Source organism: Ammodytes marinus, assembly GCF_949987685.1.
Source record: "Ammodytes marinus genome assembly, chromosome: 7".
In the NCBI taxonomy this organism is placed as follows: domain Eukaryota; kingdom Metazoa; phylum Chordata; class Actinopteri; order Uranoscopiformes; family Ammodytidae; genus Ammodytes; species Ammodytes marinus.
Genome location: NC_137211.1, coordinates 32,422,524 through 32,441,287, shown reverse-complemented (window position 1 = coordinate 32,441,287; position 18,764 = coordinate 32,422,524). Strand labels below are relative to the sequence as shown.

The window sequence follows — 18,764 nt, the reverse complement described above, 5'->3', positions numbered from 1 at the left end:
AAGGGAGCATGTTTAAATGAAACCTGTGAACCTTACCTTTTAAATGTATTTTATTTCATGTTTCTATGTGCTACACAGGCTTAGATATTAAGGTTTTGGTAGACGTTGGCAATTCCTAGTATTTTTTCAGAAAACCCTCAGGCATTAAGGACATGCATCCTACAGTAGATTGCCATACTCATCAAACAGCTTGATTAAAGCTTCAACTTTATTCATAAATATCCAATATCACAATGAACAACTTGCCTCATGTACAACTTAAGACAAATTAGACAAACACAAATATCATTGTATGAATGAACAAGTTTTCATGACCAAATGATTACATGGGTTTCGTGAAACGTGAATAATTCAGGTGTGGCCACCTGTCTTGTTATAGTAGAAAGAGTTGTATCCGAATAACTTTTAATGTTCCTTTCATTATGCTTTATACTTCAATGTAATGGCTGTTTAAGAGGCAGAGCTTTGACTTACATCAAAAATAAACAGAATACATTTTGAAAGTTAAGCATTAGAATATGTTAGCCAATGCAACTTTTTAATTAGCTCCACATTTTCTGCCACAATCAAAATTCATAAGGCAGCTATACTCCTTAAGCTGTATGATTATGGTATTACAATAACACAAATGTGTTTTTCTCCATCAGGCCCTGAAGCCCCAACTTCATGTGAAGAGTTAGTGTGCAGTTATGGGGCGTCTTGCATTGAGGTGGACGGCCAGGCCCACTGCGAGTGCCCTTCACCTGACTGCGACCAGAAAAACAAAACCAAGGTGGGTCTCTCCACACCGTCTGCACTAAGTAAAACAATAAGTAGTATGATGTAAAAGTAAAAAGACATTGTTTGAGTGGCCTATGGGGAGGTAACATGTGTTCCCCTCACCCCTCCTGACATGTCTGTCACATGGAGCAGGTGTGTGGCTCAGACGGGGTGACCTATGCAGACCAGTGCCAGCTGAGGACCATAGCCTGCAGGCAGGACCAGGACATCACAGTGCAGCACTTTGGACAGTGCACAGGTGAGCCTCTATGCATCATGCCTCACATGGAACGCAATATGTTGTCAGGTCCCCCCCGCACAAGCCAATGAGCAGTTACGTGGGCCTCAAATTATCCCCAATGCTGTTTCTCTTCCCATCCATCTCTATGGCTCATAAAGGCACAGCAACGTGTGTGCAGATTTGGCTTGAAAATAGTGTCTATGAGAAAGTAGGTGCAAATGGTAGCAGTGCTAGCAATCGCCTAGTGGTCATAAAGGCAAGACTCTACAGGTGAATAGGGTAACATTTTTAACTTACAGATAGAATCATGAAACTTTGACAATTGATAACTAACAAAACGTTTTGTTTTATTAAAGAAAAATGAGATGTTGCAATAAATATTCTGTCAGTTTTTGGTTCAGCATATTGACACAAAGTAATGTAGAGATAATGGCGAATGGAGAATTAGGGGTGGGTGGTATACACGGCATGTCATGGCATGACACTGTCACCGATGTGACGTCATGCCATGAAATGGATTTTGCAATGCCGTCATGATGCATTAACACTCACACATATTGACAGCTGACTGACCTACCGAGATGCTCCACAGTGCAGCAGCCGGTCTGATTTCAGTTCATTTCGGACACTCAAATGCTGTTGAATCTATCAGTAACAGACTTGTAGGCGTTCACACATGTGTAGATTAGTATTCCGTGGGGAGAGGATCATATATCCCCAGCTGAAGGAGCAGTCAAGCCATGCAGGCAGCGTTGGACTAGGGTTGCCAATCGTCCCTTAAAATAAGGTATCGTCCCGTATTTAGAAACTAAAATACATGTTCATTACTGATAAGGGACGCACTTTGTTTCGTATTTTTGAAAAATCAATGTCGGAGTGATTTTTTATTATAAAACTGTGCAGCTCCACTGCTGCTTCTGTCTCTCTCTCTCTCTGACAAATGAGAAGCACTGTATTAGTGTTGCCGCTACGAGAATGCTGTTCTCATTGACCAATGAAAAGCGCTGTCAGTGAAGATACTCCTGCGACATTCTTAAGGTTTGGAACAAAGAGATAGCCTCCTGTTTTGACATCTGGCTCATAGAGTTCTCCAGTACTTTATATATGGAGACGCAAGTTTCAAAAACATGGCTGACACTACTCTGTAAAGAGTCAAGTCCACTGCTGGTATAAAAGAATAAACATTTACAGCATGTTTGCAGAACAGAATAGAAAAGCCCTCTTTCCCCCTGACCCCTGAAAAATTGTAAAAAGTCAGAAGCAGATCTGTATTTGACTAACTCCCACAAGTTCACCTTTTGAGCCACAGTCAATATTCTGGTAGGCTATAAAGCTGAAACAGAAAATCCAGACCAACAGCCTTCAAAGTCAGTGATTATCTTGAAAATCTAAAGGTGTGAAGATTAAACAGTTGAACTGTTATTTTGCATAAATAAAATGAGGCCTGCTAAGTGATAGGCCTAGGCCTAATTTCTTTACACACAGACCTACATGTGCTTAAAAATATGAAAGTGATCAAATTCAGATTTGTGTATTTGTCTAAGAGCATTGGCCTTTAGCCTACATAGGCCTATGGTATAAATAGGACCTTTTTAGGTCGTATCGCCCAAACCCTAAGGAGAATTACACAATCACAAACAGACAAGGTTTGGCAAAATAAACACCTAACACCACGCATCTCACCTTAAGCAAATCCATAAAAATACACATTTCTGATCCATGGATAAGATCAAAGTCACATGTAAATGACTCAAGTTGTCTTCTGAATATTCTCTTTTGATTGTTTGTGATACTGCTACCTCTCAGGCTCTATGACTATGGTTGCGTAATAGCAAATAATTACTCGAAGTCCACAGATTACAGTAAAGTAATACGCTTAAAGCCTGTGCTCTCACCTGGCAGCCCGCTGACTGCCAGGCGAGAGCTAAATCATAAGCTACACTGGAGAAAAGTTGAGTCCGAGCTTTGCAATTCCACACCATAGCAGTGACAGCTTTCTGCTTCCTTGCTGCTCTGAAGGGATTTGGCTTTGTCTTCAAACCCTCCTGTTGGGAAATGTGTCAATCCCTTTGCAGCTTTATTCTGCCAGGAATACACACCCCTGTTTGAGTGGATGTGTACTGAGTAAAAAGGTACAGCGCCTGGCCCCTTGGTGCATATGCTGACAGACAGTGTTTGGATCAGTGGAATGTGCCAGCACATACACAAGGCCGCAGTGGAATACTTGCCAGCACATACACAAGGCCGCAGCTTTCATGTTAAGTCAAGTTGTCCAACTGAATGCCAGCCTGCGTCACCACAGGGCTATGAGACGACTCCCGGCTAGTGCAGCAGGCAGGAGGAGTGCCAGCTGTGTGGGCCTGGCCGTGAGCCACTGCCAGGTGTCAAGCATCTTTTAAGGTGGAAAAATGACCATTCACCTCATTGCTCATGGGCCAAGGTACCAACTAGGCGGAGTGTCTTAATAAGTCTCCCTTTAGCGCTGTCCATCTGAGCCAAACTAGGTCACATCCTAAGGAGGAGAAGGGCTGTTGACATGGTCTGTGTTGCACTGCACTCGCCTCTACACAGCAGATATAGAATCCAAATCTGCTCAGCAAGAGATCGACAAGGCTTTGATAAGTCCCTGAACATCTGGTAATTACAAATTCAGTGTTGTGGGTTAGCAGCTAAAACGGAGCCAACATCCACCTTCCTCTATTGCCTGTCAATTGAGCTGTGGGGTTGTGTGTAATCCCTCATAGCATTGCTGCATACAGAAGGCAGAAGAAGATGCCTGGCAGCAGACTCTTTTCTCTGCTGAAGCCTCCGGGGAGGAAGGGCCATGCTGGAGCCCGCCGACAGCCACCGAGGATCTTTTCATTTCTTCCCCTGGACGCGCTGTGTGCTGGGGGGTTCAGACTGGAGCTCATTTCACGTGTGGCTGGGTGCTATTAGCATTAGCTCTGCCTCCACCCCTCACCACGACACAGCCCCTCTCACTGTTTCACTGTTAGCATCACACAGCGCTTCCAAACCCCAGGCCCTGTGGCATACTAACACTCACTAAGCTCTGATCTGACAAGCCAGCAATGCCAAGGGGCTGGGACAAATTAGTGATTTTTTTTCTTAATTTAAAAACATTAATAAACATGAGCAACATGCAGGCTAATTTTCTTCTGTAGTCCCTGGCAGGTTGATAGCCTACCAGAAAACATTAAAAAAAACTACAGAAATACATCACATAAGCACAAAACAAAATGACACAACCATTATTCCAGACCATAACAGGTTGGTGGCTTGTGAAAAACATAAAACAAGAAGCATACAGACACAGATTAAAGTGCATGAATATAGCACATTAAAAACATAAGCATTTAAACACTTACAAAATCACATAAGCATAGACAAGGAGCCTATAAATGCAAAAACACAACTAGTAAACACAGAGACAAACACACTATCCCAGATTATTATGGCCGCATATTTGATTGGTCAATAGGAAGTGTTTTATAGATTTAGAGAAGGATTTGAGTGATGTGATGATCCTTAGTTCTGTGGGTATTATTCTTAACCCTCATCCTACCAACCTATTTTACATACATGGACTACTGACGGGATCCCTGCTGACCCCAGGCATAAAGAAGTGAAAGGAACAACCAGCAACATTTTAACCTTTTATCTCAAAACCTTATTAGCTATCTATCTAATGTCATCTGAGTAAAAAGTATATATTTTTATTTTAGGTAACATTTACCGGTAGGTTGAATATTGTATATGATGGATATACACTTTAATGCAAATTGCAGCTTTTATCCATAGTACAATCCACGTTAGCACTTTTGTACCCTTGTTTTAATCTAGTTTCATTTAGTTTAAAGGAATTTAAGAAGGCCTAATCATTATTTGTATCATATGTATTGGTTGAAACCATCCAGAGTCATTTTGACCCCAATATAGACTAATAATTAACCCGCCATCGTTCATACTTCCAAAATGTCTAAATTGTAGGTTTTTTTCAATGCAAAAGTAGAGAACGACCCTAGTCAATATGAGCCCCCGTCAGTGGCGTGCACAGACATTTTGGGGGGCAGGTGCTCAGTGCAAAAAAAAGGGCACAATATATTCTATCGATGAATGACCAAATCATTTTAAGGGTACTTGTACAAAATCCCCCCCTGGCCTAATGACTTTTAATTAGGGCTGTCAAGCAATTAAAAAAAATAATCTAATTAATTACAGGCTATGTGATTAATTCATCTAAATTAATCGCATACTTTTATGACACTTGTATGCCTGTTTATAAACAGCTGTATAGCCTACTACAGTTTGTTTCTCTCTCTCTCTCGCGCTCTCCGTCTCTCGTAACTTCTGTCTCCTCCCCTCAGCCAGGTTTCTACATGAAATAAAATTAGGAACTAGCGCCGAATTTTCTCAAAAAAACAAGCAGACTAAATTACGACTTTCCATCTCCCACAACAGACAGCGCTGCACTGCAGGTGCGCATAGCCTATGCCAATTTATTCACCATCGTCGTACTCATAGGCAAAAATATTGACACACACACACACACACACACACACAGGGCGGGTGTCCGTTTATGCGGGAGACGAGACAAATAGCAAACAAAATTGAGACACACGGAGGAAGATTGAGAGATACTGTTTTGAACCTACATTGTTGCACCCACTAAATCAATAATGCACAGACACTGCGGAGAATAAAGTAAGATGTCTTCCTACCTTCATGCTTATTTGGCGGCAGTGGCGAAGTGGGTAGGAAGATTGCCTCTGGAGTGCAGGGTCGGAGGTTCGATTCCCCGTCTACCCGCCACATGTCGAAGTGTCCCTGGGCAAGGCACTGAACCCCAAATTGCTCCCGATGGTTCAGAGAGCGCCTTGCATGGCAGCTACTGCCATCGGTGTATGAGTGTGTGTATGAATGGGTTAATGTGGTAAGATATGTAAAGCGCTTTGGGGCTGAGAAAATCGGCTAGAAAAGCGCTATATAAGTCAAGTCCATTTACCATTTACCATAATGTCGGCATAGGCCACATGCACTGTAAAAAAAAAAAAAAAAAAAACTTTCAGATTTTTTTTTTCTTTTTCAAAAGGGCACTTGATTGGGCCAGGGGAAAAGGGCAGGTGCTTCAGCACCACTTCAGGTCTACCTGTGCACGCCACTGGCCCCCGTCAATATAAAGACTGAATACATTGTAATCAAATGAAGACAATTTATTCATAATGTAAAATGAATAGTGTTTAGATGTGCTACCAGACCATCGTACTTCATTTCGTTTGAACAGAAGGTCTGGAATCACTCAATTGACAAACCACTGCCACTCTGGATCTGCCAACCAAATCGTATAACAGACAGCGCTGCACTGCCACAGGTTTGCTTAGCCTACGCCCTACGCCGACTCATTTACCATCGTCCTACTCATAGCCAAAAATATTAACACACACACACACACACACAAGAGGAAAAAAGGCAGGCTGCATATGCTAGGAAGACTGACAGGGGGTGGGGGGGTAGGGTCCGTTTATGGGGGAGACGAGGCAGCTAGCAAACAAAAGTGAGACGGAAGATTGAGAGATACTGAGAGTTTTGAACCTACATTGTTAATTAGGCACCCACTAAATCAATAATGCACAGACACTGCGGAGAATAACATAAAATAACTTCCTACCTTCATGCTTATTTGCCCGAAGTTTCCCATAAAACGTCCATAGAACCCTCTCTATGCTTCTTTCTGGCCTACTCTTTAATCCCGTGCGGGCCGTGTCCGCAAACTACATGTACAGCTGCGCTATCATCTCACCCCTTTTGCACCGGGTCAAAGGGCACTATAAAAGTGCGATTAATCTGCGTTAATTTTTTTAATCACGTACATTTTTCTGTGATTAATTAATCGAAATTAACGCGTTAATTTGACAGCCCTAATTAATATTGATCTTTTATAAGGCAAGACTCTGCAGGTGAATAATATATAATAGTTGATTACTAACACTAAAACCATTTGTCTTTGTATTGCGATTTTTTTGGAAATGTTTCAATAAATTGGTAATATCTAATTAATTATGCTTACATTAAAACAAACATTTTGATGTTGGATGAATCCAGAGTTAAAATCTTGATTTCATTTAATACAAAATATAAGAGTCCAAAGTTTTACAGAAGAACTTTGGTCATGTTTTTAAAACAAATGTATCTTAAATCAAACAATTAACAACATATAGAAAATCCTTCTGTTATGACCTTCAGATTAGTGCCAAAAATTATTATGGAAAGTTTAGTTGATGTAAGTGCTTTAGAAGTGGAGATTTTTGGTTCAAAAAAACAAATGTTGCGAGATGATGTCTGTTAAAGATGGTTGTATAGGAGAAATACACAGACACAAACAGACAAGCTTTAGTCAAATAAACACCTACATTTACATTTTGGACCTTTTATTTAAGTATTAAAGAAGACAAGTTATAGAAGCAAGATAGACAAAACATCTCTAAATTGACCAGTACTTGAAAAAAACAATGTTTTTACCTTAAGTGTCTCACCTTGATATAACTGATCTGTTGCATTTTTATAATACCATAATGTTTCTACTTTTGCCGGGCCTGCCACTAATATGCAAAAGAGGAATTGACAATCCTGCAGAAAAAGCTCCTTAAATCTTTGTGCTTACAGCTAACTGTGATAACCCAGCTATTTCTGAAAGCTAAAATGCATTAAAGCCACAAAGTGACGGATACTCTTTTGTTGTGTCTCTCCACAAGATGAAGCAATATGTGAGAAACAAATGCATGTGCTCCTTGTACCACGCAGCAGAGGGAGGCTTTTTGGACCAATGAACACATTCCGAGGCCAGGAGAAAATGGCAATGACCCGCCTCTCCCATATGGTGTTATCACCTATAGGTTTGTGGCAAATTGGCAACCGATGCCAGCATATGGCATCTGGCTCTCCGCCTACGTGCTAGGGTTCTGTTGCCTTCGCAGTCCCTAATCCATGTCCTAAAATGTTCTCTCATTATTCAATCCCTTAAACCTCATTCCCACTGAGTGGTGCGGTTCAGTTCGGTGTGGCTCGGCACAAATTTATGAGCGGTTCAACGTTCAAGGGAGGTAGGATGGCCTAGGGGAAGAGGGGCTGACCAGTGACCATAGATCCATGGTTGGATCCCCAGCACCGGACAGGAGGGTGTTAGTAGTAAAACTAGTGGTGGCTTCTATTACATCTACGGTGCCCATCATCTGTACCATTGTGTCCTTGAGCAAGACACTTAACCCCAAACTGCTCCAGGGGCGCTGTACTATGGCTGGCCCTGCGCTCTGACATTCTCCAAAGTGTGGTAACATGAGAGGGGATATGCTAAAAGACGAATTTCAATGTGCCTCAGGTAAATTGACTAATAAAGATAACTTAACTTAACTAAAAAGTTTTTGAGGGTACCAAAATAAGCTAACCATTTTGCACCTTTTCCAAAGGGTCCCAAACGGGTGGAGCTACACACAGAATCATTCTTGCAATGAATGTTTTGGTGGGCTACACTGTGTCCCGCTGCTACAGTATGTCACAATAGTTATGTAGTTGCCAGCGCCGTTCCACAGCTCTGAACCATAGACCGTATAATCTGACCCTGGCTACTGCCGTCCTGCATAACCCTGTTTACCAAGTAAGGGTCCTGTTGGCAGTGGAAACGCATCCAGATCTATGGTTACCGTTCCCAGCCTAACCATGCCTTACCGAACCAACTGTGCTGCTAGGTGGAAACAAGTCATTATTTTGTCCTTTTGTTCCCACCTTGCCACTTTCTCCCATTGTTAGTTTAGTTAACAAGCTTTTTCTTTCCGATCCAAACCCTTTTGCTTTAAGCATTTATGCCTATAATGTGAATGGTCTCTGTGGCTCCCTTGTCTCTAGTCTCCTGTATGTAGAATCCTCCTCCTCTTCACTGAACACCACTGACAGCACAAACAATGTTAATAAGCACCTTTCCAAAACAACTACACGCCTCAGACCAGCCGAGATGACAATGAGTTTTTTCTCCTCTCCCTTCCTGTGACATGACTGTCCATTGCTCCACTGAGAGGGAAAGAAAGCAGCGGAAAAATGTCAAATGGAGTGTTAAAGCTGATTAAGAGAAGCATCATCTGAACAGACTGTGCTGTCAGTCCCCCTCTCCTCTCTCAGACGGGTCTTTTATTCTTTCCTTCTCCCGTGTCTCGAAGCCACACACACACACACACACACACACACACACACACACACACACACACACACACACACACACACACACACACACACACACACACACACACACACACACACACACACTCACACACACAGGCTCTTCCCAGGGAGCAGGCAGCCCGCCGCTTAGCTTAGCACCTGACTGACAGGTGTAGCCAAGAGGAAAGGCAACGCACGCCACCCATTCTTGGTGATAGCATCACTGCTCTATGCACTCCACTCCAAATCTTTCTCCATACAAATATCTGCTGGGCTTTAAGCTGACACAGTGTGACTCCCAGGCTTCCTGTCCTCTCGGGACGTATCACATTTCATAACTCAGTGAGTAGTTACCGATCACAGAGGCGATTATCGCAGTGTAATTAAGTCCTACACATAATGTTGTCCCAAATCCTAATGAAGCACAATCTATCTAAACTTTTTTTTTAATCTTCTGTTCATTTCACCCACATGCTAACACACATCTTTACTCCTGGGGCACAAAGAAAGGAAGACAGTATTGTCACGCCTGCTTGCCTTGGCTAAATCTGAAGTGCTAGTTTACGCTGTAGCATCTCCCTGCCAACTCACTCTCTCCCTCAGGAGTTTTTGTCCTATTTATGGTTCCTTTATCTCAGACAGTTTGTCCTCTTGCACCAGAGCTTTTTGCATTGGTAATAATGGCCTCTCTGCAGAGAGCCTATTCCCTCTCCCTCATTTAGAGTGATTCCTTGCTGTGTGTGTCTGTTGACAGCAGTGGTGGCGTTTGACGGATGCTCATGCTCTCTGCAGGCAGCAGTCTGCCTTCTTTGAAGCCAGCGCTAAAGCTTTTTTTGCCCCATTTCTATCAATCATTCATCACCAGAGGCACTGGCTGTTGGTGATTAGAGCTTCGCTAGCATTTGAATATGGATATATAATTCAAAGGCATTGCATGGCATGCACGCAACAGCAACATACATATTGTGCATACGAATGTATGCCATACACACTATGCACACCACACACTATGCATTGACACCAGCTGAAGTGATTCAACCCTGTCTGGGCAACATTACTCATCTGCAGGCGAAACACACACACACACACACACACACACACACACACACACACACACACACACACACACACACACATATATATATAACACTGAATGCAGTGATCTGTTGGGATATTCCATATTCATAATAAGTATTGATACACTTTAATCACTTAAGGCTTGTCAAATGAAGATTCCTGACATCTCATCAGCTAGGTTTTTAATCAGAGGTTGCTTTTAAAAAATTGGAGCCTGCCTATCTTCTGTGTGTGTGCATGCGTGTGGGTGTGCGTGTGTGTTTGCGTGTACGTGTGTGTGTGTGTTCTTTCTTTATGTCATTTTATAATGACATTGTCAGGGAAAGGGGTTAGAAGATTTAAAAGGACATAATCATTCAACTCATGCAGAAGTAAAAAACAGTTTGTTAGTTGTCAACAGTCGGTTGTAATTATCATTGTGACCTTGTTATGCTTTACAGATCGTTATTGTTAGGCAAAGATAGGCCTATGCCCGGGGCCCAAAGCTAGCAAGGGCCCCACATAATGCCTCATAAACCTATGGTTGAGATAGTTTCCCCAAGTTGTTTATGGTCTTTTATATTGTGTTACTGATGTGAGAAGATAAAAAACACAAGACATTAATCAAATATGGTAACTCAAAGTAAGACGCATATAATAGTTATTTGAATAAGAATATTAATATTTATATATAAAGGTGAATTCAGTGATTCCGGAGAACGCGTGTTCAAAATCAGTGAATATCTCCTCACGATCTGTCCGTATTATGGCCGACTGAAAAGTAGATCTAGTGTTAATACACAGCCTTGGCTCTGTAAACTGATATGTAAACAAAGGCCAGTTTACAGAGCTTATGACCTTATATGGGGAGAGAAATCTGACTGGGGTTATTGAACACAGGTTTCCAGTAAGTTGGAGGTGGAGAAAAAGAGAGAGGGTTGTTTTTCTCATACTTTGGGAGTCTCTAGTCATACCATGGACCCATATTAAAGTAAAAAAAATATATGAAAAAGTGCATTTTACATAATAAGTGACCTTTAAGTCAAGCATTATCAAACATTCTCATCTTTGCTCAGTCGTCATTCATCCATTCCTTGCTTCCTCCCCTATCCCTCCCACCAGAAACCATCTCAGAGCTGGCAGAGCGACCCACCCACAAACCCATGGCCACCACCCCCAGCCCGGCCCCCCCCACCACCCCCGCTCCCTTCCACCCTAACATGGTGGAGGCCTTAGCTCCTCCCAGGACGGCAGAGAGCACGGAGTCCATCCACACAAGCAACCACCGCCGCCCCCCCATCCACACCACCACCTCCTCTGCCCTCCCAGTGGACGGCTCAGGCAGTGGTGAGCCCAGCGGGGACGACAATACAGAGGAAGAGGAAGAAGAGCAGGAAGAGGAAGCAGGTAGCGGCCTCCCAACAGAGTCCAGTGGGGCAGAGGAGCCTGTCGGTAAATCCATGCTATTCACTTCATTTCCCATAATGCTTTGAGGGCTGTGTGTGGAAGGGAATTTTTCTAAGAAAGGGCTGGGACAAACTCATACCCTGCAATCCAAAGAGCATACCCTGGTTTTTACTTTTTTACACATACCACAGCTGATCATAAAAAAGTATGTAGATAGAATGCAGCAGGCATACTAATGGAACACACTTTTACTTATTTATTTCATCATAACATCGCACCTTTAACTTGCCTCTTGCTTATATATCCGTCACATTGCTGGTTGTTTAACACAGAGGCTCCGTCGATGCATTGTAGCTTCCTGGTAGTCCTAAGTGAAATCAACCAGTTAATTATGCTTCTGTATTTAGTAGTTGTGTTAAAACTAACGGCCCTTGCCTGCAGTATGTTTTAATGGAGCCTAGTTTGTGACAATAAGACATAGAATTTGATCAGAGGTAAATAAGTTAAAATTCACACACAATGTCAAGTTCCTTTACAACAACTCTGCCAGCTAGATAACGTAAAAGATACTTAATGATTCATTTGATCAATCTTAAACCATGAGTATTTAGTCTCTCAGCATCAAGCTGGTGCAGTGATCCGACCCAGTGGCCAGAGATATCATGCCCTGATATATATCTTTACCTCATTGAGTCCATAGATATATATATATATAGAACACTATACAGTATATTTATCTATGATTGAGTCTCTAGGTAAGATGATTACATGGGAAATAATTATAATTTTAAGTTTTGTTGTCTGGAATAAGGCTTACTTAGTTAATATTATAGCGCTATTTAATAAAATTTATATATTTTTGTTTAGGTTAGATCATAGAATCTAAATTTATTTATTTATTTCAATAAGAAAAATATACTTTATGCCAAGTTATATCAAATAGTTTACATGGACATAGGAACTATTGTTTGAGGCAAGTTACTTACTTTTCATTTGCTCAAGTTATAAAATATAGATGTGAACCATTACCCTAATTTTTTTAAATTGGATGAATGAAACACTTTTTTCAGTGTGTAGCTCAATGGGTAAAACTCTAACTACAATCTGCACTACCAACAGTCACTGGAGCTGAACAGTGCACTTCACCTGCAAAATAGGCTCAGTGCAGCAAACACTATGAACCAGCTTCATTGAGTTAACACAAGCTGTCACTCAGAACACACTCAGAGTATAAACACTAGCATCACTCACCAATACACAAATTACAAACTTTTTATCTGTACTGTTTGAATAATTTGAGTTACTTACACAAATAACGTAATGTTTTCTTTGAGGAAAGAGTGACATTCTTTCACATGAAATTGTTCATTTTATAACACACCAGTTTTTTTAGGTAAACAAAAATAAATGAATGTCAGAAGTTTGCTTCAGTAGATACATCTTTTTATTTTATTGATAACATTTCCAAATTTAGTATGTATATGTGGAAATATTCTATAATTCAAATACAGAAATCAATTCCTATAATGTTGTCCTTTAAGGATCCAACTCTCACCTGTTTGTTTGCTGGAAAATTTGTATTACAGATGCAACTTTAGATCTTTGCAGATTGGGTTGCACCCTCAACCCAGCCTCTCTGAGAGACCATGATTCACAACAGGGTCTATCAGTGTTGCCCTTCCTGTATTTCATCAGAAAAATTACAGCTCTATGTCTACTAGGTCTTCCTCCAATCTTTCACTCTCGCTGCCACTCTTCTCCCTCCAACAACCTGTCTTCATTGGTCCATTTCCAAAAAAAAGTATTTTTGAGCTTTCCCTATATACTGTGTTCACTAACCAGTCTAAAACAAGACACCTTCTTAGTGTTTCAGTTGAAATTGCTATCCGCAGTGTATAAAATGCACTAGGCTGTAATGATCCATTCTGTTTTGAATGTGTGGTTTACAGTTGTGACAGCAGTGTGCTAGCATTTGAACAAAGTGCTGGAAATCCATAGTGTTGTGCAGGTTGTGGGTAAGCCATGAGATAAGTGTGAAAATTGTGTTTAAACAATGAAGAACGAGAGTTTGGTCCACATGAACTGCTGCTGTGCATTGTGTTGTTAGAGTTTTGCACACTTCGCTCCATGTGTGCCCACTGTGGTTTAACGATCGAAAAAAACTGTAATTGAGAGTTGCATTCACATCAGCACAAGCGTATGTATTTGTATTCAAATAGTTTTTGGGGTTTTGAGGAAACAGATGTCAAAGCCAGGCAGGCAGGGAAGAGACATCTAGCAAACAGATGCTGGTGGGTGTCATTTCCACTTGCATAAGATTTATATCTCAATTCCCAACGGAAAGGGATGGGTTTGCACGGATCACCGCCGATACATCACCCATGCTCTTTTTCCTCCCATTCCACCACGCGCGCTCACTCCCCAACAGCTAGCTAAACAAAGCCAGGCTACACTGTGGACAGGCAGCACCAAACTGTTGGCCCGCATCGGGACGATCTCTGGGGCCTGACTTGACAGGCGGGTGATGTGACTGGGAGGTAAAGGTGTGTGTGTGTGTGTGTGTGTGTGTGTGTGCGTGCGTGCGCATGTGTGTGTGTGTGTGTGTGTGTGTGTGTGCGCATGTGTGTGTGTGTGTGTGTGTGTGTGTAGGCTTGTCACAGGACCAGTCTCAAATCTTTCTGGACATGCCCTCCTGACTGTAACAGCCGACTGCGGTGTCTGGGGCTCTGCTCGGACAACATGGGGATGACTGAGACTTCTCAATCAGACCTTTTTTTTCCCAAAGTAATTCTGTTGTTTTATTTTATGCATCCATCCACCTTCCCTGACAGCTTGCAGTAACGGGATAGGATTGATGGAACAGCATGGGCGCTATATGCTCTTCCTCAGCCCCCCCGCACACATCTTAGATTTATTTCCTTGCCAACCAAGTGATGCGAGGAGCATGGAGCCTGTCCGCCAAGGAGACTGGGTTTCTTGTGCCTGTATATGTGTATATGTGGCTGTGTACAGTATGTTTGTGTAAATGAATGTGTATCCAAGCATGGCTGGATGTTTTTCTCATTGTGTGTGTAATTACTGAAGTACAAGCGCACATCAATCTGTGACTGTGTAAGAGGGAGCAGATTAGGAGACACTACGGTGCAGATTTGACCATGCTTATTAAAATCTCAATCTGCACTAATCGCTGTCTCTTCATAGTTATAGTCAGTGTTGGGGAAGCTACTTTGAAAGCATAGCTTTGCAAACTACCACTGACCTCACCAGGGAAGAAGATGAACTAGAGCCAGGGAGAAATCTAGTTTGGTTAACTAAAGCTACTTAGAAAAAGTAGTTCAAACTACTTAGTAAAATGATCAAAATGACAATGTTCATGTGATATTAAATATAATGTAAAAAAATAAGTCACATGCCAGAAAAATGTTTTATTTAATTTGTTAAAATAACAATATTAAAAACAAAAATATTAAAAACAACAATCAAATCTTTTCACAGATGAGCTTCCTAGAAGGTGAATAAAACAAAGACCAAGTCCTGTCTGTAATAAATAAGGACTTTTCGCAAGAACTAATTTGCAAAGAATGTCACGTTTTTGTTCTAAACAAATCTAGATTTTCTATTATCTGAGGCTTGTCAATGGGGGTTCAATTACAGAAACAATGGTAAGGTAAAAACTTTAAATAAAACGTAATGCCTTTCCATTCATGGCCCAAAAATCTTCACAGTTTGTAGTTTTTAAATAATGTAACTACTTGAATCACCATGAAAATATGACTACCAGCAAGCTACTGCAAAAAAAAATGTTTTATTACATTAAGTACACATCCCAACACTTGTTATAGTGTGTGTGTGTGTGTGTGTGTGTGTGGCTCCCATGCAGCGTGCTCTTGCTGTTGTGCACTGCCCTCTTTCCCCCTTCAAACAACCTCCTCTTTAGCCCAGCATCTTTAAACCTGCACAGCACTCACCGACAGATGTCCTGTAAACCCCGGCCTGTCCTAGCCCACCCTCCAGCCTCGCCTGCTTTGACCGCGAGACCTTGAGCCGGACGGGCCCCTTGCCTCTCGCGTCTTTACGATCTTGTTTAACTGCTAGCTGTTTGCCTCTGCCATTATTTCTAATCTCTGTCCGGCCATAAAATGTGTGGCTTCAACCAAGACAGCCCTCCAAACCCCATCATTAGAGGGGACGGAGCTTTGCTTCTGTTTACACGCTCTCATCCTTCAGACAGACAGTAACCCAGACCACTTTTATATCTTTTATGTCCCAAGATCGCAAAATATACAGTACACTGTAACGCATACACCAACACGGATGTGTTTATTTAATCTCCTGGGAAACCTCGGCCAATGAGCAGTAAGCTGTTTTCACATTCCCTGGTCATTTAACTCTCTATGTGTTTGTGTGACATGACTGGCAACATCAGCCATTATGTGTTCTCCACCAAAATGAGTTCAAGGTGTGAAATCAATTCCAATGAAAATGCCATTTAATCACTCCTGACAGATGCCTCTGTTAGTGTCCAATCACAGGTCAGCAAACTAAAACAACACGCACAACAATGTGAAGGAGCCAGTCGTGGAGAAACAAAACAATGTGTAGGTTTTGATCTTCCAAACATACCAGAGCCTGGAGAGTCTGCGCAATAGTGCGTTACTGCTGTCGCCCCCATGAGGAATTCTGAGGAATGACAACAACACTGTGGGCGGATCTACATGACGCAAACCTTCGTGAAATACAGAGAGTTTTGTGGAGCTGATCAACTTCGTGTCCACTCATATGGCAATGGCTTGAATGACATTCATTATATGAAAATGTGACACACTATAGCTCTACCCTGGGTCTCTGAGATCGACTTAACCTCATGCATTTTCTGAAGCGTCATGAATTCTAATGAGTGTCTCACCCTTAGGTCCCACGTTGGCCAGCACCACTGTACCCACGGCCGAGGACAGGTCGTCCTGTGACAACACAGAGTTCGGCTGCTGCCCTGACGGCAAGACTCCATCCAGCACTCCAGAGGGCGCCAACTGCCCCTGTAAGTCCAAATGCCCCTTCAAAAAAATCTTCTTCTACAGTAATTCCATGACTTTTCCCCTGTCACTCCCTTTGTCTCCTCTCAGTTGGTTGGCCTACTACTGGATAAGATATGATCAAATAACTTAAAGAGCACCTATTGTGCTTTTTTCTCTTTTCTGTCCTATAAATGTTGTTATAATGTTTCATTGTCATGTTAAACAATATTTAAGTGTCAAATAATGACGTAAATGCACTTAGACGTATTCCCTGCCGACCGCCTGGGCTGACTTTGCACAGTGCTCTATACTAGGGTGCCGTGCCTAATTTCCTGCATTCCGCTTCGTGTTCAACACTGATTTCCATGTATGGTAATGCTGCTACGTGCTCAGGCCCGTCCCCGCCCTCCCCTGTCTGCTCGCTGCAGTCCACTCTTCTCACTTCACAGTGTAGCAGTGAAGCTAGGGGGCGGAGCCTGTTGCCACCACAGGGAACCTGGCCAATCAGAGTAGCCGGTGTAAAGGGGAAGCGGGGGGTCTTAAAGAGAGTTTGGTTTAGGCTCTAAACAGAATGTCTTCGCAGAGAGACTCTGAGACAATGCCAGTGTGAGAAATATACAGTATAGATATATAATTGTAAAAAAAATAGATGTTAATAATAAACATAATAGTGGTAGGCTAGGCCATAGGTGATAAAAGTATTTGACATACAAATACAGTTGCATTATACTTATTTTTGTTGTTATTTTTTTATTTTAAAGTCTTCAGAATGCGGGAAGCTCTGTCCTTGAACCTACATTTTTTCTGGGGGAGAACCCCCAGACCCCCATGTTACCATGGAAATCCGGTATAAAGGATGCAAGTGGACCCACGGCCATGGTTCACCTGCTGCATTCTTTTTTTTGAAACAGCAGCCTTGTGCCTTTTTATGGGGACAATACATGGGGAAATTCAAAAAATCCCCCCAAAAAATGTTCAACTGCCCCCTGTCATTCCATCCTGGAGGTAGCTTCTGCTTCTCTTTCACATTAGCTCAGTCTCCATTAAGATTTATTTTTTTCTTTTTGAGAAAGTGACACTTGTTCCTAGGGATGCATTAGTTTCTACTACACCACTTGCATTTATCTAGGATTACAACGAAACCCTGATTTTGACAAATTAAATGTACAAATACTTTGTAATCATTGAAAAAAAACACTCAACAACCACAGTCTTAAAAGCAGACACAGGCACTCACTGGTTGTCTCTTTTCCATCTAATCTTTATCCTCCTATTTTTTTTTTAATACCAATAATTTGTTGACACATTGAGAATCAACACAATATTTTTTCAAATGTAATGTTTACCCAGGGAAAGCGATTTTGTGCCATCTGCTTTAAATAACGAGATGAACAGGTGGCCCTTTTTTTCTGCTGCAGTGCTCGCATGAATCACCGCCCTTATATGTAAATCATCAGGCAGGTGTCAGGGAATAAAAAGTGTACAAAAAAATACAGAAACAGTAAGGTTGAAGGTTGAGTCCGTAATTCTGGAGAATGCTTTTTTTTAAAAATCAGTCTCCTCATGATCCGCTTCCTCTCCGTACTGTTTGTGCACGTTAAAATATCCAGGGTGAAAACACAGCCTAGGTTTGGCTTAATACAGGAATCTGCATCATAATTCAGGGTGCCTGTGCCTTTGGCTTATAAATAATCATCAGTATACCGTTTTATTCTGACTTCCTCCACCTTCTTTCTAGTAATCTCCAGCCTCGTTTTAACACCCCCCACCCCCTCCCTCAAACACACACACACACACAACACACACACACACACACACACACACACACACACACACACACACACACACACACACACACACACACACACACACACACACACACACACATACTCTTCCCTTCATCAGGCAGTGCCACTGTTGGGTATCTCCCTCCCAGGCTATATCTCACTATTTTCTCTGCCTCAACTCAGTCAATCTGGAGCCAGTCTTGCATCAGTTCATTCCTCTGTGGAGTTGAGTGGGGGAGAGACTAGCACAGGCAGGCTAGCGCTGTTGTACCAATCAGTGCTTTCTGCCAG

The 18,764-nt window shown here is 42.0% G+C and overlaps 1 protein-coding gene across 2 annotated transcripts in view; it reads left to right on the top strand.

Moving 5' to 3' along the window:
* The window catches only part of agrn (agrin), a 502,577-nt gene that overhangs the window by 429,930 nt on the left and 53,883 nt on the right, over nt 1–18,764 (top strand). For both annotated transcript variants that reach the window (XM_080031352.1, XM_080031351.1), the window contains exons 16-19: nt 648–772; nt 913–1,018; nt 11,387–11,716; nt 16,584–16,709. In XM_080031352.1, the coding sequence (XP_079887478.1) occupies nt 648–772; nt 913–1,018; nt 11,387–11,716; nt 16,584–16,709 (687 nt within the window). The remainder of the gene's footprint in view (nt 1–647; nt 773–912; nt 1,019–11,386; nt 11,717–16,583; nt 16,710–18,764) is intronic.